The 24,710-nt window shown below is 33.8% G+C and overlaps 1 protein-coding gene across 1 annotated transcript in view; it reads left to right on the top strand.

Moving 5' to 3' along the window:
- Positions 1-24,338, top strand: part of ZNF804B (zinc finger protein 804B) — a 594,788-nt gene extending 570,450 nt beyond the window's left edge. Inside the window, exons 3-4 of the mRNA XM_017851439.1 lie at positions 14,670-14,800; positions 20,654-24,338. Of these exons, the coding sequence (XP_017706928.1) occupies positions 14,670-14,800; positions 20,654-22,667 (2,145 nt within the window). The 3' untranslated portion in view covers positions 22,668-24,338. The remainder of the gene's footprint in view (positions 1-14,669; positions 14,801-20,653) is intronic.
- Positions 24,339-24,710: the final 372 nt, after the last annotated feature.

Genomic DNA, 24,710 nt, shown 5'->3' with positions numbered 1-24,710 from the left:
AGTCCTGTGACTACTACTACTAACTCAGTTGGAAAAGCAGTTATCCTCTTACTCATCACCAAGGCACTTCTTAGGAATGCATTTCAGAACAGTAATCAATAGAGATATTTATGTTGATATAGTATTGGTTATATTCATGTCTGATATAATATGGGTTACAATGGCACTACAAAGTTTAACTTTGGATATGCCATGGGTAGAAATTAAATAAACCTTGTACTTAAAACCAGATAAAAGTCCATGCTTTGTACCATAGCTGACTTGGATCTTGGCCATAATAGCTAAAATATGAGAGGATCTGGGTAATGTCTCAGATGTAGTGGGACACTAGAGCTACCCATTTGCCATTTGAGAATTTGTCAGATGATCCTTGGCCTTGAAAAGGAATGGTGTGGCTTGCCTGGGGCACATACCTTCAACACCTTACCATATGCCACTCCCTCAGCCAGGGAGGTGACCCTAGTCCACCCTGAGTTATAAATAATTTTTTCTCTTTCACACACCACATTTTCAGCTTGTCCTAAAATCTAGAAATATCCTCAAACTAACATGTTAACCAACAGCGGTATCTGTAGGCCTGGCTGTATCTCTGCAGAACATTGGGCTCAGCCAGTTAAACTCTAACAAGGAATCTTTATGTCCTGATTGTCCAAGCAGAAATGGCTGACCATCAGCAATTAAACATAGCATTCAGCAATTCATATTCTAGCACATGTCAAAAGAATCCTCCAGGAATTATAACCAATTTAACTCAACATTTCCAAGGAAGAGGATTAAGGTGTTCACACCCAGAGTAATTTCTTCTCACTCATTGTTTTAGCTTGCTTGTGGCACAACTGGTCCTTAAAGCAAGAGTTACATCAGAGAAAGTATGCTTGGATGCATTTATTCCAGCAATGTTAGGAAACTTCCTGGTTAGTAGCCCAAACTATAGCTTCTAACATGGGAGATCTTTTAAAAATATTTTAGCCCATTTCACTATGTGTTTGTATTGCAACCAGAACATATAAAAAATAATGGAATGCAGCTAGGTGCTGTGATGCATGCCTGTAGTCCTAGCTACTAGGAAGGCTGAAGAAGGAGGATTGCCTGAGGCCAGCCTGGGTAACATAGCAACACCTTATCAAGAAAAGAAAAAGAAAAAAAAAAAAAGATTATATTCAAAGAAGCAGAAAATAAAGAAAGTCCCATTTTAATCATGAGAATTCATCTGGGAAATAGTAGACTTTTAATAGAATTTAATTCTTTTATTTTGATTGTAGGATTATTCAAATTACAACTTGTCTTGTTCTAGATTATTGTCAGTGATCTGTAAATGTCTTCCAAATCATTTGATATAAACATTTTCAAACAATGAGCAGTATTTTGGAACAGGCTAGACTTTTAAATCCACAAAATGACACTGTTATAAATGTCCAGGATTCTGCATAAACTCTGCTTATTTTTCCTTACTCTTAGGAAGATTAGATATTCTGTTTTCAAGTCCCAGTCCTTTTGCTGGTCTCTCATTTGGTGTGGATCAAGTCACTTAACCTTCTATGTGTTTGTTTCTTCATCTTTAAAATTAGGTTAATAATTTTGACATTTTGCCTTGGGGTTTTACTCTGAAGTAAAGAAAAACATTAACACATGGAAGTTATCCTGGGATCTATAGATGAAAAGTGCAGAGATGGAAGGAGTTATTCTATTTAAAAGAGAAAAAAGTAGACACACTTGAGTGAATTCACTTCACATGCACTTTCTGCTTCAGTGAAGTTGAAAGAACGTAGTTACTGGGATATGCAGATGTTTACATGCATGTTTGGTTTGGTAAGCAATGATATTGAGAATATTACTATTCCTAACACATAGAGACTGACTGGCCTGATCAATTTGATTCCTCACTTATATATTCACAGCTGAATTCTGCTTGCAATACACATGCAAAGCATTCTTGCTGGCAGGTAGGGAAATAAAGATTGTTTAGTTTGTGTTTTTAACATGAACTCAAGAAGAAAATTAAATTGCAAATACTTCATAAATGTATTTTTACAAATATGTTTCTATAAGTTTTAGTTTACCTCTTGCTGAGAGAAAGTCAAATGCATTGTGAAAAGTGGAGAGGCTATGTGAAGACCACCTTCCCTTTCTTTTCCTTGACCTCTGCGACTGTCCTTTATTGCATTGTTTTCATCTGGGTAGAGGTAATGGAAGGTAACTACTCTCTAGAACTATGAAACCTATTTGCTTTGTCATTTCTCTTTAAGTCTCTTTAAAATATCCAAGGACGTGAATTAGATGTTTAGACATGTCTTTTACTTTACATACCTGTTTTTCCCTACTTCCCTCTAGGAAATATAAGAAATCCAGTTTTTCTCTCTTCTCTGATTAATATCAATTTTGTATGGTATTAATACCCAACAGCACAATTCAAATAAAATTTATCAAAGAAAATCCTGACAACAAATCACATTTTAATTCAAATTTTATAATTTTCCTCAGTAGTGACATGTAATCTTCAATTTATGGAAATTATAGATGTTTGGATTAAAAACATAAATTATGTAAGACAAGAAAGACCATTTCTTATATAAAATTGATGATAGACAACTGACAACCTTAAATTCTTATGCTCAAATCTAAAGTGTGACAAGGTAGAAGTATGCCCAACATGCTTCCTTTTTTCCAACTTCTCCTTTGCAAAAGAAAACTACACCTACCAGTCATACTCTCCAGATGAAAGCCACTCAAACAGTCTACTTTCAATAAGAACATAAATTAAATACTCTCAGTGGAATCCCACTGCTGGTTGAATTGAGCATTCTTTGCACATTCTGCTTCACAAAGTTCCACAAAATCTGACCATTCCTTATATTTTAACATGATTATAGTCCATACATACTGAGCATTTGCTATATATCAGGTGCTATGCTAAACCATTTACCTTTCCACACTTAAATAATAATCCCAATAATTCCACAAGGTAGATACTGATAGTTTGCTAAGTTACAAATGTGTAACTAAATCTGGAGAAAATTGAGTAACTTTGCAAGAGTCTCAAAGTTAGTAAGTGACATAAACAAAATATCAACTCAGATCTACCTGATTTGGGATAGTTTTCTTAATACTTACACTGTCTTGTCTCCTGTCCAAATAACTCTGGAAATACTTTGTTTTATTCTCCCTATTGTTAGTTGCTGCTCTCTGTCTTCCTCACTTCCACTTCCAGAAAACTTCAAGCTCTTAACTGCTCTAACCTGTTCACCAAGTTCCTACTGATGCTGGCATCAGCTTGGCTTCTGGGGCAGCCTCAGGAAACTTACAATCATTGTAGAAGAAAAATGGGGAGCAGGCATGTCACATGGTGAGAGTGAGAGCAAGGAGAGGGGTGGAGGTGCTACATACTTTTATACAATCATGTCTCATGAGAACTCACTCACTATCATGAGGACAGCACCAAGTTGATGGTTCTAAGCCATTCATGAGGAACTGCCCCCATAATGCAATCACTTCACATCAGGCCCCAGCTCCACCACTGGGGATTATAGTTTAACATGAGATTTGGGTTGACACAGATCCAAACCATATCAAGGTAAGCAAGTGATTATTGTTCTAGTAATTTTTGAAAAAGTTTATAAATGATTATCTATGAATTATACCTCTGTATTTGATTATAGATGCTAAGCAGTTTAGGAATCTGAAGTTAGTAAGTTTTCTTTTAAAATATTGATACATCCAAGAAGAGAAGATAATAATTAAATATAGCATTGTTTCAGTTTAGTGCTTATTATATATTATTGATTTTTATATTATATACGTTGATTTTATTGATTTTAACAGAAAATTTAGCTCTGATGGAGTTTTGTCATCTTGATCGTGAAAACAGTCTCATCATCCTTTTAAATGAGTCACTGCTAAAAAAGTATCTGAATAGACACATGGCTCTAAATACACACACACAAACACACACACAGCTGATCATGTCAAGTTATCTAAAGTCAGAAGACTTACCAGTTGATCCTGCAATAGCAGAATTTTATCAGTTTGGGAAATTAACTGGGGCCTGATCATCATTGGTAAAAATATATGCTATATAATGATAATTTCTTTGTCTTATGAAAACACTGAAATTCCTAGTAGAACTGGCTAACTTGTATTTATTATCTGCATTGTAGGAATTATGTGGAACCAGACAATAAGAAATACCTCTGTACAATTGTGTGTGTGCGTTTGTGTGTTTGTGTGTGTGTGTGTGTGTGTGTGTGTGGGTATCACCAAAAAATATTAAAATATTTTCCAAACAAAACTAAACATGTGCCAATATTAATTCTGTTAGTCTTCATGCCCATTAAGATGTTTTTAATCAGTGGATCTCTGTGTAACAAAGGTGGTTCTGGATGTGGGTTAGCAAGGTTAACATGTTGAAGGGAAATATAAAAATGAAACTGTCTTCTTCCTAACATTATGAGGCAGCATATTTGAACCCTAATAAAATTCTAGTAGAATTTTCCTCTTTTCAATTTCCCTAAATGTACTGCTATCTCTAACCTTCATCATCCTGGCATTTAAGTCACAGTGTTGACAGAATCTAATCAGAAAATGTCAACCTATAAATTTTGTGGACCAATGTAAAAGGGTTCCCTTTATCATAATATATACCTGGGGTCCCCAACCCTTGGACCACAAGCCAGTACACACTTTTTTCGGAGATTGCAAAAATGAAGGGAAAAGCCACAAGCACAGAAAAAGGAAGGAAAATTAAGATATGTAAGCTGAGTCTTCCACTTAGATTATGGAAAATCACAACAAAAGATCACCTCCCATCACAACAAGAACACGCTAGGTGTTCTACAAAACCTAAATTTTATAAAGACCATCAGAAAGCTGAGGTTGCCATGTAAACTCATGAAATGAACGGCCCATCATGGACTAGTTGAGAAGAAATCCTTCCACAGGCAAGTCTGCACTCATCCACACAACCCACTCTTTTATGTGGTCTTTACTTAAAAGAGAGCTCATGAAGATTCTGAGAAGCACAGAGGCATGAAAAAGACCCTTCGTACTGCTAACAGGAGAAGTTTGCCTAAGTTTGAGGGTGAAACAGGAAAAACAAGGAAAACTCTCCCATATTCTGGATTCTGCATGAGTTTAAAGGCAAAGATCTTTTGTCACTTAAAGAGGGGCCAGCAAACGCTCCCTTTACTTTCAGCCTAGCAGCAAGTACAGAGAAATTTTACCTACAATGGAGAGAGGTCAGGACTATTGAGAAAGCCCAACTCCAGGGCACAGGTACACAGAGACTAAAACTAAGGCTGAAACTAAAAAGCCAAAAGAAGTCTTCTTGTGATTTAGATTCTGCCTGAGAGTGAGGTAGGAGGTCATTAGCCACTATGGGAGGGACAAGAATTCTATTTACATTTCAGAACTTGTACAGAGAAGAAGACAAAGGTTATCTCCTGCCTATAATCTGGATTATACATTGACCATGAGGCAGAAGTCATCTGTTACTAAGTGGAGGGGTGGAAAACATGCTCATGGTGTCAAGTCTGCAATGACTAGGAAGAAGTGTATGCTTCTGGGAAAAGAGCAGAAAAGTTGAGAGTGATTTCCTCTGGGGTGTAAATGTATACGAGCCTGCACCCAATATGACTAAATGTGAAGCAAAGAACTGGACTAAATGAGTTACTCCCAATGAGCAGTTAACTAGAGCTATTCTATGAGAGAGGATATCAAGTAAGAAGGAACATTCTAAGACAAAGCACCTGGCTAAGAAACTGGAAAAGACAGATGGAATGATAAAGAAACAAGACGCATTTTGCAAAGAGCAGCTGGCTAGACTAGAGGAAAGGAACTTAGAGTTCTGCAAGGTCACCACTCAACATAATTAGAAAGCTGATGAAGAGGTGGCAGGGAAGTTCAAGTACATAAGTATCATGCAGTCTGTACTGATCCATATGCCACAATTCTCCCGTATTATCACCAGGACACCCATGAAGCTCTCAGCTGCTCTGCTCTGCCCAACCAGTATAGCCAGAGCAAGATTGTGAAGGAAAGATAAAATGAACTTTTAGAGCATGCAAAACTTCTTCAACATTAATTCAAGGGATGCAACATATTTTTTTCCTAGTAAGAAAATAACCTATTTGAAGAGAAGAGCATCAAAAAGTATTATGTAGCAGATTCAACAGAATTATATCACATCTTAATCAGAAACAATTTAAAAAGCCAAGACCTAGATCAGGGATCAGTCATCAAAGAACACTCTTCAATATTAGTAAACATCATTTATGGTGATTAAAAGAGAAGGACAGCTCTCTCCACATTTTTGTATTTTTAATTTAACTTCTACTGATTATAAATTATTTCTCTTGTAACTAAGCTCCGTCATTTGGTGAACCTACATTCTAACAAATTTGGAGTTTGGGTGGCGGGAGCTAATAGGAAGGAAAGAAGAGGAGGCAAACAATATTGGGGCAACAGTGCTATGTGGAATTGTCTGGACTGTGACATGTTGATTTTCTCTCTTTTGCTTTTTTCCTTTGATGATGTAAGAGCTATCTCATTTTAACTTCTAATAGTGATCACGCAAGCAAAAGATAAAAGGAGAAAAGATGTACCTTTTAATGGAATAGTATTTATGATTACAAGTCAAACAAGGCATTTTTGTCAATATAAAGGCAATTTTGGCCAAGCACGATGGCTCACACCTATAATCCCAGCACTTTGAGAGGTCAAGGTGGGCAGATCACCTGAGGTCAGGAGTTTGAGACCAACCTAGTCAACATGGTGAAACCCTGTGTCTACTGAAAATACAAAAATTAACCGGGTATGGTGGCGAGCACCTGTAATTCCAGCTACCTGGGAGACTGAGGCAGGAGAATTGCTTGAACCCGGAGGCAGAAGTTTCAGTGAGCTGAGATGGTGCCACTGCATTCCAGCCTGGGTGACAGAGCAAGACTCCATCTCAAAAATATATAATTAATTAATTAATCTAAAAAATTAAGGGAATTTTGGGTTACACAACTTCTCCTTTACCATAAATACTGTTATATTCACACTATTCACTATCAATAATAAATGTTTTGTGATTAATATTGGCATTGTAAAACCAAAAACTCAAAAACCCTCATCCAAAAACCTTATGGGCAACTGAAAACCCCTCCCACACAGGGAACTGCACAGAGTAGCAAGAGGTAGCTGTCTGCCACTGGTAGACAAGAGCACTGAGAAAGATAGAGCTGTACTCCTGTGCCCATGTCACAGGTGCACAGAGCCTGTTTAAGCGTGAAAACATACACATTGAAACAAAACGTCTCACAAACACACACTCTAGGCCTTTTAGCAAGTACTACGCAATAGCAATGTACTTCTGAGACAGAAGAAGAATGCTGATAGAAAGTCCTTCTGTGGTGCAGGCACAAGGGGCCAGCTGAAGTATTAGGGTACAGGACTAATGATAAGATAGTGTCTATATGCAAATAAAGTACTTGAAGGCTGTGGACACTGAATTTAAATAAAGCAACAAAGACCAAATGTAGCTCAACTAGAGACTGGGTTTGCCCAACACTCGTACTTCAGGGCTCACAGAAAAAGAAGCACGTCTATTTCTGGGTATAAATATTTTATGCATTAATCTCTACTGTTCATCTACAATGTTCAGTATTTGATTAAAATTATTTGGCATAATAATTATAATAAGTCAAGGAAATATTACTCATCATCAAGAGGTATAATATTCAATACAACTAGATTCAGAAATGGGGTGGGGGTTTAGGGGAGGGACAGCATTAGGGAAATACCTAATGTAGGTGATGGATTGATGTGTGCAGCAAACTACCATAGCATGTGTATATCTGTGTAACAAAACTACACATTCTGCACATGTACCCCGGAACTTAAAGTATAAATAAATGAATAAATAAATAAAAGCCAATGGCCTAGATGTTGGAATTATCAGAAACTTTAACAAATAATAACATGTTAAAGGATTTAGTGGAAAAAGTAATGATATACATTAAAATGAAAAGTTTTAAAGTAGTACTATAAAAAAGAATAAAAAATGCTGGAAACTAAAAACATGGTATCAAAGATAAAAAAATTTTCTGATAGTCTTATTGCTGATTGGATATAGAAGAGGAAATAATGAACTTGAATCCATGCTTATAACTTAACTAAATAAAAACACACACAGAAAAATCAGTGGCAAAAAAACTGTAATGGTGCACTTGTGATATTTAGCACAATATAAACTCATTTAACATATACACTATTGGAGTGCAAGGAGGATAAGAGAGCATGAAGTAGAAAAAAAATTGAAAAGATACTATTTTGAGGATTTACCAAAATTAATAAAAGATACAATACTACAGATTCCAGAAGCTCAGAGTATCCTTAAAAGGACAGATACAATGAAAAACATGCCAAGGTACATCATAATCAACTTATGAAAAATAAAGAGAAAATATTTAATCCAACCAAGGGGATAAAAAAGAAACTTTACATACAAGAGAGCAATAATAAGAAGATAGCAGACATTTCAGAAAAGCATGCAACTAAATGATGTTTTAAAGTGCTTCAATTTAAAAGAAATTAGAAATACATATCCAAAAAATATGTTTCCTAAAAAGTAGGTAAGATGAAGAACTCATACAGAAATGTAGAAATAAAACAAGACAGAGTAAACATGTCAGGAAATATAAAAGTTACTTTAAAAGTATTATTAACATATGATTTTTGAATGCATCAAGTAAAATAATAAGAAATAGTTTACCATTATACTGAAATGAAGTATATGACACCAAAACATGACATATTGAAGAGTATTTGTTGAAAATATACATTAATATCATTTTAAGTGGATCATATTATAGAATTTTAATAAACTAATAAATTTATGATGCATATTTTAATGTCTAGTGCAACTATGAAAGTAACATAGGTAGAAATAACTAATCAATAGAAAAGGTAAAATATAATTCTACAAATGTTTGATCCACTCAAAAGCATATAGAAAAGAGAGAAAAGAGCAGATTCACCAAGTATATAGATGGTATTTTAAGTATATAGATAGTATACACAAATACAAACATTGAAATAATTACATTACCTGTAAATAAAGTAAATGGCTCAATTAAAAGGAAAAAAGTCCTGAATGAATAAAAACACAAGATCCAAATAAATGGCTTTTAAAATAAATACGCTTTAAAGACACAATCTATTTTAAATTAAATGAATAAAAAATGATATACCATGTCAATGCTAAGAAAAGAGATATGACAGTACTAATATTAGACAAAGTGAATTTCAAAGGAAAGAGTATTTTGAAATGACAAGTTGGATATTTCATAGTTATAAAAAGTTAACTGAATAACAAGATATAGCAATTCTAAATCCTTGAATATGTATGCATCTGATAAGAAAGTTCCCCAAAACACATAGTAAAGACTGACAGAAACAAAGGGAACTATGGACCAATCACAAAATATAAGTGCAGAATTTTATATCTTTTCACTAGTAATTGATAAAACAAGTAGGCAAAAATTTCCATAAGGTAATACATGATTTAAACAAAACTGTTAACCACTTGACATAATGATATTTATAGAATTTGAAATACAGCAAATAGAATAAATATTTTCTGCTTTCAAGTGCACATGGTATATTTGCCAAGATAGACCATAGGCTGAGTCATTATAAACATTTCTACAACTATCTTACAAACATTTATGTAACTGTCTAAGATCTGACATCATGCAGAATATATTCTCTGACCAAAATATTATTAAATTAGAAATTGGTAACAATAAGATATCTAGAAAATGTATGAATATTTACATGTTATTGAAAGCATACTACTAAATAATATCTGGTTCCTTTAAAATACTAATAAAATCAATAATCACTCGGAAGATTGGTGAATAATATAGAATACACAAATTGCCAATATCAGGTTTAAATGAGGTAACATTGCATTAGATGCTTCAGATATCAAAAGAATAGAAAGAAAATATTTGGAACAATGTTTTGACAATAAAAAAGCTAATTTAAATAAAATTCAAAACAATCTTGAAAGAAACAAATTACCAAAACTCACTCAAAAAAGAATAAAAATTCTGTTTTGTCTTATGTATCTTGCATAAACTGAATTCATGATTTAACAAGTTCCAACAACAACCAGAAAAAATACTCCAGGAAAACGTAGCTTCAGTGGTGACTCTAGTATTTAAGGAATATGTAATATTAATTTTATGCACAATCTTTTAGAAAATAGAGGATAAAACATTCTCCAACTCATTTTATGAGGCCATTGTTACGATGGTACTTATAGACTTAAGTTTATGTTCCCTCAACCCCCAATATAATAGCATTAGGAAGTAAGTAGACTCTTTGGGAGGTGACTGGACATGAGGGTGCAGCCTTCATGAGTGGGATTAGTGCACTTACAAATAAGACAAGAGAGCTTGCCTCTTCTCTCTGGCCTAGGCCATGTGAGGATATAACAAGAAGATGGCCATCTACAAACCAGGAAGAATTTCATAACTAGACACTGGATCTGTCTGCAGGCACCTTGATCTTGAACTTCCCAGCTTTCAGAACTGTTAGAATTCAATGTTTGTTAGCTAAGCCACCCAGTCTATAGTATTCTGTTATAGCAATCTGAATTGACTAAAACCACACTGGAATGACACAAGGACTTTGAAAGATAATACAGGCCAATATCACACGTGAACATAGATGCAAAGTTCATAATGAATGTTAGCAAATCAAATCCATCAATATTTCAAAATATTAATATAAAAAACAAGCAATATTCATCCTATGAATGTGAAGTTTAACACAATAAAACAAATAGAAGTTATTCACTACATAAAGGGAAATTAATAATGTGATCCTTTTAAATAGATGCAAAAAAGTAATAATACAACACACTTGTATCATAATTGTGTTGCTTAGTTTTCTTTATGGCCATCTACCTTTATCATTAAAGGATAAGAATGCAAGGTATTGTTCTAATCTTACCTATGCTACCTCTTTGTTTATTACCTAGATTGTACAGTAATAAAGCAGATTCACTCTTTACCACCTACTTTGCACAATACCGTATTTGTTTTCCCATTATTATTTGTAAACGTGTAAAGTAGCATTTTTTTTCTGAAATATGTATGCCATGTGCTGTCTGTTCTCAATAAGAGCTGATTAATTACACACCCTCAAAGAACATTTTTCTTCCCAAATGGATTATGTTCTCTTTAAATGGAGGAAGGTTACTGACAATCATTGTATGTGCCATGGCTGAAATAAATGAGTTCTTGTCAGAACAAGGGGAGAAAAATAGAAATTTGGGCTAAGCCAAAACATGAGGCTGGCAAATTTTGGCCTCTGGATTCTTAGAAATCCTCCCCATCTGTCCGGTGATTGATAGTCCTCTTTTCATCAGACAAATACACTTTTGGAAGGGTCTTTTATAAGAGATACAATCACTTTGGTGTAACATTTTCCATAAGTATTGGATTTGCAATTAGTATTTTGTTGATGTTTAATAGCAAGGCATTGAAACATTCTTTAATAATTGTCCATTTATTTCCTCCATGCGGCAGGTATCCATTTTTGCTTTGTGTATTTTAATGCTCTGTTATCATTATGAAGAAACCTTCCTTATTCCTGGTAAAATATCTTTACTCTGAGATCTAATCTGTCTTACAGTGATATGGCCCCCCAGCTTTCTTTTGACTCGTGTTGACATAATATATGTTCTTACATTCTTTTCTTTTAACTCATTTGTCCTCATTTTTAAAAAAGCTTGTTTGTGTAGTCAACAGAGTTGAACTCACATTTTTATCCAAAGAATACTCTCTTTTAATTTTGGTGTTTAGACCATTTACATTTAATATTATTATTATGTTTAGATTTGATTTATTATTTTGCTATTTATTTTATAATTGTCCAGTCTACCTTACTTTTTTTTTTTTTTTTTTTGCATTTTCTTGCACTGAGTACATTTAATGATGTTCTTTTATCTCCTTTGTTGTCCTCCTAGCTAAAACACTTTATCATTTTAATGGCTGCTGTAGAGTTTATAGTATATTTTTCTTTAACTTGTAGACCAGTTTCAACTGCGATTACATCCTGATAATATTTGATTGGATACAAGATATTAATTTTTCTCATTTTTTTTGTATTGCAATACATATCCTAGTGTTTAGTACTATGATTCAGTTAAGTTACTTGGAGTCAGTTTCATACTTTTATTTCTTGCTTTTATGATTTTTTTAAGCAACTCCAAAGTAGTGCTAAATCTATGACTAATTATTCTCTACTGAGGCATGACTTTTCTGAATTATCTATTCAATATCCTATTATTTTTTCCAGTTTTGTTAGTGAAAACAACCACTATTCCTGGCCTTATATGAAGGCCAGACACTGTTTCTCTTACATTTTTTCAGATGATTTTTTTTCCCCTAAACTGGAACAGTTTCCTCATACAGATGCATTGTTCAGTACACTGAAAACTTGAGGCAGATATCTGGGGTTTTTTTCTCTGCTTAAACTTGAGCACTCAGAACTGACTAAACCAAATTTGTGGCTAGATGTCTTTAAACAAAATCTCTTCTTCCAGTTTTCTGTGTTCCTTAAAAACATTTTAACTTTGCAAACTTCCTAAACACAATTAATCTTTTACTATTCCTGTATATTTCCAAAGCACATTGTATGCACCCTTATTAAGAAACTCCACTCTATCTTATAGAAGTGTAACCACTTGTCTGACTTCCTTGAAGGGAAAAAAATTGATATGTTGATTTGTATATTTATACATTTCATAGTAAGAATAAGGATTAACATAGTAGCAATTAACAATATTTGTTGTTAGATAAACAATACAGAATTCTCAATCATTTCTATAACTCAAAAATAAAAGTCTAGTTCTGGAATCTAGAAGGCTAATAAAAGAAACAGAGGTACCCCAAATTTTCAAACATGATTCCAAAAATGAGTCAAGTGTCAATTGCTGTGAGTAAATGGATCAATTTCCTCCTCTGCATTATACAAGTTTTGTGTGCTGATAATACCTAATATTAAATAAATATAATATGGAGTATTTATATTCAGTACTAACAGAGTATTAAAAAAAGCCTCTCTTTTTTTTTTTCCAAATAGCAATTTTCTCTCTCTGACACAGTTGAACTATAGTTTATGTGTGTTCTTAAATCATGTAGGACAATTTCCAAAAGGTCTTTGCTTGTAAGACAAGGCCTCATTCTAAGAACTAGGCTTTCAAGTACATAGGGTCTGAGGAAGTGAGTAGCACGGTATGTAGCAATAAGGATTTCATAAGCCTTTCTTCCTGTCTTCTGACCAACGGTATCCACTCTTTAATGCTCAGATTATCTGTTCTTTATAATTTCCAAAGGACTATTGATCTTTTTTTTTACTGATAACATATAGAGCATAATTATATTTCTTGAAATTTTCTATTTTTAGAAGGATTTGAAGTATTTGTCAAAAATTGAATTCAGGTTGAGTCCACTGTTCTCCCTGTAGCTATTTCTAATTCTGTGAGGTTCTTGTTCTTTGTGCTCAGAATATTCTCTCTTTGAAAGACCGATCTGCCTTCTTCTTCAAATCCTTAGCTTAGATGTAGTTATCTGACCACTGTCTACTATGAGCATGTTTCCTTTAAAGAATGAAGCTAATGAAAGGTTTTGGCACTTGCTCTGAGTAACAGTCAGCTACAGTATTATTACCTCACATGATAACTATGTAGTTTTCTCCATACCTGGGAAACATTTCTTATACTTAATATGGGAAATGAAAATAATTTCAACAGATACATATTTTAGACTGTTTAAAATCACGTTGTATGAGTTAAGAGGATAATCTTTAAATACACTTCCAATTCAGGATTAAGCCCTAAACTTCAAGAGGTTCATTTGATTTTGGCTGTTTCTCAGTTCATTCAATATCATTAGCTGGTGCTTAGTGGCGGATTCTAAATAAGAGGTCTTACTTGCATGTAAGTCCATTGTTTTAGAGAAAATATTAATTAAAATAAGTGGTGGGTGAATTTAAGTCAAACAGGGCCATGCCTCTATTCTGAGTTTAAATCCCTGACTCATTTTTTTTCTGTCTTCCTGGATACAATATAGAAATATGTATTTGATAAATATCTCCATCCAAAAGAAAAGAATTCAAAATCACATTTAGAGCTTTGAACTAAATCTTTCACAGTAACAGATGCTCTTTCCTGAAACAAGCTCATCCCACCCAGTGTATTTAATAGAATCAATTTTACAAGTGAGGGGCAGGTGGGTGGAGGAACATGCATCTCATAACCTGCCTCCCTTCATACTCATTCATATATTGCATATTTTTCCCATTTGTGTTTTTATAGGCACACAGATTATTATAGTTGCATAGCCAGAGTGATACCAGCCAGGCCTGGGGCCCAGCTTTGCAGCACATTTTTGCAGTGACTGTGACAAGCTTGGAAAAATAACCTGGTTGACAACTACATTTATCTGCTAAATGTGTCTTGGAGCAAAGAATAGCAACAATGGAGAAGATACTTTTACTCTTTCTGTCCAGAAAGTCACCTCTGCACTTAGGATAAAGAATAATACGGAGCCTTGTGGATGGAAAAGAATATATTATTTATTTATAGTACCTTTTTGGTTTTTCTTCTTTTTCCACAGAGACTGAAAGAATTAAAGCAAAGGGAATTTGCTCGGAATGTAGCTTCTAAGTCATGGAAAGATGAGAAGAAACAAGAAAAAGCACTTAAACGACTCCATCAGCTGGCTGAGTTAAGGCAGCAATCTGAATGGTAAGAATTAAAGGTGTCTGGAATGGTTCAAAACCCTCTTCAACCTATTGGGAAATTTTAAAGGCAAATCTACTGTAACAATGTAAACAAATAATAACTAACTAACAGATATGTCTGAAGGGCAAATATAGTTAAACATACATAAATTAATTACTTTTGGCCTTTGATATTTTTCTTTCCTAATATTGTTAATTTAATGTACCCTATAATGAAATGATCCCAGAATGATTCAAATACATTAGCATTTATTCTATCCAGTTGAATAAATGGATTAATATCACTTCTTAATATATGTTCTAAATTTTGTAATAATACTTTTAAAAACCATAATTAACAATACATTTTAGGGGGTGGAAAATACGTCTTCTGAACATTTCCCTGTACATACCAGAGTCGAGTATAAATAACACGATCATTGTCTGGCTGACAAACAAGATGTAATTAATGCAGTTAACTTTACCACACAGTGCCATTTAAATTGATAATTATAATATAACAAGCTTTATACTAATACGTTTTTGTAGCTGAAAAATAGCAGTTTTACAAACGCTTGGAACCACTGGATGTTTCAAAGTTGTTACCTGGAATGCAATTAAATTTGCAGATTGTGATTTGTGTGCATATGAATCATAATGTAAAACACTAATGTAGCTAATTAATGTGTTTGACAGCAACCTAGTGAATTGTGAAATTTATGCCTCTGTGCCAGAATTTAAACCCCTGTTGCTTAAATGGAAAGTAATATGTAATAAACAGGAGTGAGTAGCTCAATTAGTTACCACAAATTATTAGACTTAAAAGGTAATTTTAAGGAAACACTTATTTTTGTAGGACCAATTATGAGTAAAAATACAATTAATATTCAACTTGCATGTATTTATGTATTTGTAACTCTTAAAATAATCTATGAAAATACATAAAATCGTATTAAAAATAAATGAGAAGTTTAGTATGAAGACAAAATAAAGATACAACACGTAGTCAGAAGTAACGTTAATACAAAAATGCATGGTCTGGGGTCTTATAGAACCCTAGAAGCAACATATACATTTGCTACTGAGCTTTCTACAGTCAACACAATGAGGGACTTACAATATGTTTATTGTCATTGAGAACTCAGACAGTCCTTGCCAAAACAGGGCTTAGAAGGAAAAGTTCTATTGTTGTTAGGGCAGCATGCAGGAAACAATCTAGGGAAAGAGTCAATTCCTGGAGTGATTAATGATGAGATGCAGTAAGTCAGATCGTAACAAATGGTACAAGTTCGACCATAGATAGACATCTTTAGATGGGTCCTTTAAGGCCACAACAGCAAATCTAAATAGTCTTAATAAATATAATTTTGGTTGTTTGTTATTATGAAAGTTGTCACACTTCTACATTTCTACTTACCCATTCTATATTTTCCTCCGGCATAAATAACAAAACATCAGAGGTGCCTTGCTGATGGCGGTGGTAATGGTAATGGTGATGATGATAATGATGGTGATGATGGTGATGGTTTGTTTAGAAGTTCTAAGTTTGCCAGAGCTACCCATTAAGTTTCTTCCAAATAAAAAAGTCCACTCTATTAAGTTTCAGCTATCCCTCTGTAAGCCTTATTTACTAAACAATCACAAACCTAACCACTCCTTTTGGTGATTTGATAAAATAGGCAAGCTCTCTGGATCATAATGTGCCCATATTGTTAGGGAAAAGACAAGTGTTCAGCTTTCTAGGTATAGAGCGAGAAACTAGAAAAATATTTTTTTATCTTCTACTATCCATCACCTGCCTCCTAGCCAATTGCTCTCTCTGCTTAAACAGCCTCATGGCTGAAGGAAAGTCACTTAACAAATACTTTATTTTGGTAGGTGAATTGACAAGTGAAAGTTAAAATAAAAGAAAAGAAAAAAACATTGGCATTACTCTTCTCCCAGACAATCTTTCTTTGTCCTTTTTCCTCATAATGAGGGCTTCTGAATAGTATGATCTAGGTAACAAAATTCTTCCGTGACCCTTTGGGAGAAGAAAGGTGAATTTACTGGTAGTGCGTAAAATGATGGCAAAAAAATAGTAATAGATCTTATAAAGGGTCATCAAATTTGACCGTCTCTTAACTAGTTCCAGCCAACCTGTTTCCTTAGCAATATCAGTTATTATATGGGGATGAGGGGATAGTCACTCTCTGTATGTGAACTTCTTATATATATAAGTTTAAGTACATCTTAATATTACAATTTTTCCAAACTTTAAAAAAATTTAGGGCCATTGATTCTGAGACTATGAATTCTTTAAACGGTGTCATTTCTTAATGTTCCACATTATCTAGCTCTTATATTTATGAAGTTTTTCATATAAGAGCTGGAAAATGGAACATTAAAAAATGACACCATTTAAAAAAATCATGTTATTTTGATATGTTTTGCTGTTTGGAAAGGATGCTTTTTGAACAGGAGAGAATAAAATTGTGCATTTGTTAAGCTGCAGAGTATTAGAATTTTTGGAGAACAATTTGAATGGATAATCCATCAATAAGAATTAAAAGCCAAACTCTACAGACATTTTATTAACCATTATTTTAATATAAGTAAGAAAATATTTTAAAAACTAAAGGAAATTCCAAAGAAGTGAGGGAAACATTAAATGTGGAGAAAACTATAAAAATTGAAGCTTCATTGAGAATGCAAATGTGGTTTCCAGGGGCTGGCTGGTGGGAGAAATTTGAAGGTATTGTTCAAAGTTTATAAACTTTCAGATGTAAGATGAATAAGTTTTGAGGATCTAATGTAGAGCATGATTATCTTCGCTAATAATACTGTATTGTTTACTTGAAATTTGCCAAGAGAGTGAATCTGGTGTCCTTATCTCACACAAAATGGTAACTACGTGTATGATAGATGTACAAATTAATTTGTATGCATACATCAAACGATCACATTGTGTACCTTGAATATATACAATTTTTATTTTCCAGTTATATCTGAATAAATCTAGAAAAAGTTAAAGCTATAATAATGTTATAATACATAAACTTGTATTAAAATAGTAGAATTTAAAACCCCACAAAGATAAAAACAGGGTTTTCCAAAATAATAAGAATAACTTTGATTTAAGAAAAGCAAATTAAAGTTTATAAAGCAACAAGATAAAAGTTTAAAGAGTAAAAGTAAGAAGTATCAAAGTTTAACAATAAGGACAAAATGTTAAAACTTGTGAAAAACCTATAATTATAAATGCAATTTAAATTGCAAAATGAGAACTAGAATTAAGGACAAGAAGCTAGAGAACAGTATATTACAAAAACAAGAAGAGCAAAGAAATTTTAAAATATTTAAAGGAATGTAAAATGAAGAAGCTTGCACATTAGAGAGCTAAATGGTAAAATAAAACAGCAGTACAGAAAAGAACATTTAGATTAGCGTAAAGCAAGAAAATGAATAAAATAGTGTCAGGATGATCAACAAAATTATTATTAAGAAAAGGATATATATAATATATATAACATGGTATAATAAATACTAAAATCACTGCATAATAATGGAATTGGGAAAGGAAGAACAATAGTATCCATACACTAGACTTGTGGAATAATTTCAACCTGTATGAGTTTCATACAGGTGATAATGTCAGATTGATTGAAGCTGCTGGAGAAGGTTAACTTAATCCAGAAGTATAGTTCCTACTTAATCCAAATGGTGGCTACAAATATGGGAAATCATCTCTTTGGTACCAAGGCAAAGTTGAATGCGGCAGCTGTTTCTGGATCACTTCCTTCTATCTGCAGGCTGGAGGCATTTTCAAAGACCAATAATGTTGTAATAAAGTCTCTACACTCTTTATTTACTTTTGTGCTTGAAAGAAACATTCAGTAACTTATATGCCATCTTAGAATGCTCCTCACTATTCATTTTATTAAATATGCCTAATGAACATAAAAAGATGACTCAAAAAAAGGAGATTAGTGTGATGAATAAGAACTTTCTATTATGAAAGAGTTACTGTAAGGAAGAGAATACAGCTTTTAAAAACTTCTAAATTTAGTTTTTTACAAGATTTAAAGGAACTCTGTAATTCTAAAATTACAACCATTCATGAAGAGGAGACATTCTAAAATGACATTCATGAAAAGGAGACATTCTAAAATCATTAAAAACTAAATAGTGGCTAAAATTATTGTTTGCAAGTTAAAATCCATACGGTCATAATTTGTAAACAGATTGAATATTGTAAAAAAATTGAGTCAGTAAAATACAAATTAAATCAAAGAATTTCTCCCTGAACTATAGACAAAGACTGAACACAGAGTAAGGTACTGAGATAAATATCAATACCTAAAGGATATATTCAGGAGAACCAATGATTTTAAAAAAACATAAATTCCAAAGGAAGCAATAATCAGATAAATCGAGGAAAAAAAATGTATCTGAACTGAAGAAAGTTAAATTCAAAGTGCCCAAGAACTACTAGTAAAAATTCACCCAAATTAATCAGCCTGTAACTATGTTCTGTTAAAATGTTATACATACATATATATATATATATATGTATTAATATATATACTCTTTATGTAACACATCTAATAAATTATATGTATTTATATTTTTACACTTTATACAAAGGGAAAAGCACACAAGCAGATTCATCTCAAAGATAAATAAAGGGAAGTTAATTCAGTATGTCTGTAATATTAGACATCTAGAGACAATGAAGCAAAGTACATGAAATTTGTACTTTGTGATTTTAGAATTCTATGCTGATTTGCCAAAGAATGGGTAAAAGAAACCAACAGGAATTTGTTAGACAAGGACTCAGAAAGCACTACTCTGCATTAGAATTTCAGCAACATATGGAAGAGATATCAGTTGGCTTAGAATTTTATATTCAAGCAACAAATGACTAGATGAAAGTAAAATAAAAATCAAAATTAGAAATAAGCGAACAAACACGTCCAAGCATATGGAACAAGAAAAAGGAAAATAATGCCAGTTCAAAGCAAACAATAAGAAAAATGATGTGATTTGTATTGTCTTCTTTCCAGTGAAGCCTTTTTATAGTAGAGGTTATATAGATAGACTGTTAAAGGGCATATAATTTTAATCTAAAGAATTTTATCTCTTATATATGTTGGTATTTTCAGTCTTCTGTATGAATTGCTAATGAAGCTCAGTAGAACAAATAACCTTTTAAGACCTTTAAAACCTAAAACATATAATACAGAAATAGTAGAAAAAATATTTTGGTGAGCAAGAAGCAAAGGAAAAGATTTCAAAATCATTGAAGACATTTAGATAGATTGTACATATCTCTTATTATGCATTTATTATAATTAGTCAAATTACTGACAAGTCATAAAGAAAGAACTTATCACTGTGTTTCAAAGGTCTGTGAATATGAGGGAATTTTAAGACCAAGGAACTAAACATTATAAAATGTTAGAACTAATACATAAAAGCAAATTTAAAAAATATTTTTATATTTTTAAAGTGACTTAATTCTATTTAATTTCTTATTTAATGTGAATGCACTGATCGGAAAACTATTAGTGAAACAATGTTAAATCTGTATTCCTAAGATTGACAGATTCTGTAGGACATATATTGTGATGTAAATGCTTTAGAAGCACTAGCATAAGATATTCACTTGCTATTGCTTTTTGGTAATTGCAAAATACTACATGTAAACAATTCATTTTAGAAATAGCCACTATAAAATTTATGCTAAGCTATATAAGCACAACAAAAGGTTGTATTTTAGAAGATGTAGCTCATAAATTGTAAAACAACTCATCTTAGAAACACTAGGAAATGTTCATATGTAGATATGATTCCAAAGCTAGTATCTTAATCATTTAAATATTTATTGTATTTACAGTGTTTCTGGAAATGGACCAGCATACAAAGCCCCCAAGGTAGCCATAGAAAAGCAACTCCAGCAAGGAATTTTCCCCGTTAAGAATGGCAGAAAGGTATCATGCATGAAGAGTGCTCTTCTCCTTAAAGGAAAAAATCTCCCCAGAATCATTTCCGATAAACAGCGGTCCACCGTGCCAAATCAACACCAATTACAATCAGACAGGCGTTGTTTGTTTGGAAATCGGGTACCTCAAACATCTTCAGATCTCAGCAATGCAAATCACAGAACAGGAGTATCATTTTCTTTTTCCAAAAAAGTGCACCTAAAATTAGAATCTTCAGCATCAGTTTTCAGTGAGAACACAGAAGAAACTCACGATTGTAACAAGTCACCCATTTATAAAACAAAACAAATTGCAGATAAATGCAAGTGCTGCAGGTTTGCAAATAAAGATACACACCTTACCAAGGAAAAAGAGGTAAACATCTCACCAAGCCATCTGGAAAGTGTTTTACACAATACCATCTCCATAAACTCTAAAATTTTGCAAGACAATAACAACTCTATTGATGAGACACTAGAAGATTCAATTGGCATTCATGCTTCATTCTCTAAATCTAACATTCATCTTTCAGATGTAGATTTTACTCCTTCCAGCAGAGAAAAAGAAACTAGAAATACATTGAAGAACACTTTAGAAAACTGTGTGAATCACCCATGCCAAGCAAATGCTTCCTTCAGCCCACCAAACATTTACAACCATAGTGATGCCAGGATATTTGAATGCCTGGATGAGTTTTCATCAGCAGAGCCAAGTGAGCAAAAGAGTACAGTGCATCTGAATCCAAATTCCAGAATAGAGAACAGAGAAAAATCTTTAGATAAAACAGAAAGAGTTAGCAAAAATGTTCAAAGACTTATAAGAGAAGCATGTACCCATAATGTGGCATCTAAACCACTACCTTTTCTCCACGTTCAAAGCAAGGATGGCCACACCACTCTTCAATGGCCTACGGAACTTCTACTCTTTACAAAAACAGAACCCTGTATCTCTTATGGCTGCAACCCACTATATTTTGATTTTAAGCTTTCTCGGAACACAAAGGAAGACCACAATCCAGAGGACTTAAAAATAGAATTGGGTAAGAAGTCCTTGGAAGTGAAGACTAAAAGAGAGAGCCAAGTCTCAGGTTTAATCGAAGACCAACAAAAATTGATCCAAGAAGATAATCAATATCTGAAACCAAAGATGATGATAGCTAATCCGGATTGGGAAAAATTCCAGAGGAAATATAATTTGGACTACAGTGATTCTGAGCCAAATAAGAGTGAATATGCTTTTAGTGCAAATGATTTGGAAATGAAAAATCCTGAAGTGCCTCTTTACCTCAATACATCTCTAAAGGATTATGCTGGAAAGAATAATAGTGAGAACGAACTTAAGGAAGCTTCAAGGGCCCATTGGCAAGGCTGCAGAAAGGTAGTTCTCAGTGATACAGATGAGGACGTATCTTGTCCTTCCTACATCTCCAGGACTAAAAAGAATAAATTGATTCCCTGCAATCCTCATTTGGAATTTGAAGATGAAAGACAATTCAACTGCAAGTCCAGTCCTCATACAGTAGGGGGTAACAGTGACCATGGGAAAGACTTCAGTGTAATTTTAAACAGTAACCACATCAGCATGACCAACAAGGTTTCTGGATGTGGAAATCGAAGATACAAGAGATACTCTCCAAAGTCATCTTTGAGTAGATATTCTGGCTCTTCGGACACATCCCCTAGCAGCATGTCTAGCTTGAGAAGTACTTGTTCAAGTCATAGATTCAATGGTAATAGCAGAGGTAATTTTCTCTGCTTCTATAAAAGAGAACACCACTCCGTTGAAAGGCACAAACGGAAATGTCTGAAGCACAACTGCCTCTACTTGTCTGATGAAATAGCAAAGAGCAGTCAAATGCAGTCTGAACCACAGAAAGAGAGGAACTGCAAATTGTGGGAATCATTTAAAATGAAAATACTCAAAACGTAGATATTGTCACTGTAGAGAAAGACAAAACTGGGCAAAATCAACAACAATTTTCAGGGCTAAAATCTACGAGAATCATCTGTTGTGATTCTAACTCACAGATTTCCTGTACTGGAAGCAGTAAAAAACCACCTAATTGCCAGGGAACTCAGCACGATAGATTGGATTCTTACTCAAGGGAGAAAATTTATTACTTGAATAAAAGCAAGAGAAATCAAGAGTCTTTGGGCAGCCCTCACATTTGTGATCTGGGAAAAGTCAGGCCCATGAAGTATAACTCCAGGAATATCAGCTGCCTTCTAAAGAACTGTTCCAGTGGCCCTTCAGAAACTACAGAATCGAACATTACAGAAGGAGAGAGGACCCCTCTGACAGCAAAAAGCCTTTTAGAAAGAGTACAAGCCAAGAAATGTCAGGAACAATCAAGTAACGTTGAGGTCTCTTCAAACAGTTGTAAAAATGAATTAGAGGCTCCTTCGCAAGTCCCATGCACAATTCAACTTGTACCATCAGGCTGTAACAGACAAGCATTGCCTTTGTCTGAAAAAATACAGTATGGAAGTGAGAGCAGAAATGATCAAGACAGTGCAATTCCAAGGACTACAGAGAAAGACAAAAGCAAAAGCTCACAGACAAATAATTTTACAATTTTAGCAGACACTGATTGTGATAACCATCTCTCTAAAGGTATAATTCACCTAGTAACAGAGTCTCCGTCACTAAACATAAAAATGAATCCAACAACAAAAGAACAATCAAAACCTTTAATTAGTGAAATCCAACCTTTTATTCAAAGCTGTGACCCACCAAATGAATTCCCTGGTGCTTTTCCATCTAATAGATATACTGGTGTTACTGATTCAACAGAGACCAAAGAAGACCAAATAAATCTAGACTTACAGGATGTAAGCATGCATATAAATCATGTAGAGGGAAATATAAACTCTTACTATGACAGAACTATGCAGAAGCCTGACAAAGTCAAAGACGAATTAGACATGTGTCATAAATCTCTCTCTCCCCCTTTAATTCAACAACCCATAACATTTTCTCCTGAGGAAATAGATAAATATAAGATCCTACAGCTACAAGCCCAGCAGCATATGCAGAAGCAACTCCTGTCAAAGCATCTTCGAGTTTTGCCTGCTGCAGGGCCTACTGCCTTCTCTCCGGCCTCAACCGTACAGACAGTTCCAGTTCACCAGCACACTTCTATCACTACCATCCACCACACGTTCCTGCAGCATTTTGCTGTTTCTGCTTCCTTAAGTTCTCATAACAGTCACCTCCCTATTGCTCATCTACATCCTCTTTCACAGGCACATTTCACTCCTATTTCATTTTCAACTCTGACTCCAACCATTATCCCTGCACACCCCACTTTCTTAGCAGGTCATCCCCTGCATTTAGTAGCTGCTACCCCCTTCCACCCATCTCACATAACACTTCAGCCCCTGCCCCCTACAGCATTTATTCCTACATTGTTTGGCCCTCACTTAAATCCAGCCACAACTTCTATCATCCACTTGAATCCTTTAATCCAACCAGTATTCCAAGGTCAAGATTTTTGCCATCATTCTTGCTCTAGCCAGATGCAACAGTTAAATGAAGTGAAAGAGGCCTTAAATGTGTCCACACACTTGAACTAGTAAGTGTTAAAGCCCCTCTTGTGGATAATTTTTTTAATTGTCACTACCTATACAATAATATATTTAAAGAAGTCTATCAATTATAAGATTTAAAATGTTGCTGCCAATTCAAAATGTGACCAATATATAAATATGAACTGAATTGCTAATATTAAAACGAGCATTTTAATAATTTTTTAGCTTGCCAAAACAATAGGCAAATTTAAATAATTTTATGAAAGTGTTGAGGGAAGAGGGAAAGGGTTAAAGATTTGTTTTGGATGGGTTCTCACGTGTTATAAAATGCAACTGAAAACCTTCAAGCAGAGCATTAAAATTAAAAAGAAAAATCAAACGAAATATGGCACCCTGTGTCCTAAGTATTTGTTGCGCGAATGAATGAGTGTTGATTTGGCTT

This window comes from Rhinopithecus bieti, unplaced genomic scaffold (genome assembly GCF_001698545.2).
Source record: "Rhinopithecus bieti isolate Rb0 unplaced genomic scaffold, ASM169854v2 scaffold_1558, whole genome shotgun sequence".
Taxonomy (NCBI): Eukaryota; Metazoa; Chordata; class Mammalia; order Primates; family Cercopithecidae; genus Rhinopithecus; species Rhinopithecus bieti.
Note: the sequence above shows the minus strand (reverse complement) of the source record. Positions and strands in the feature narration are given on the sequence as shown.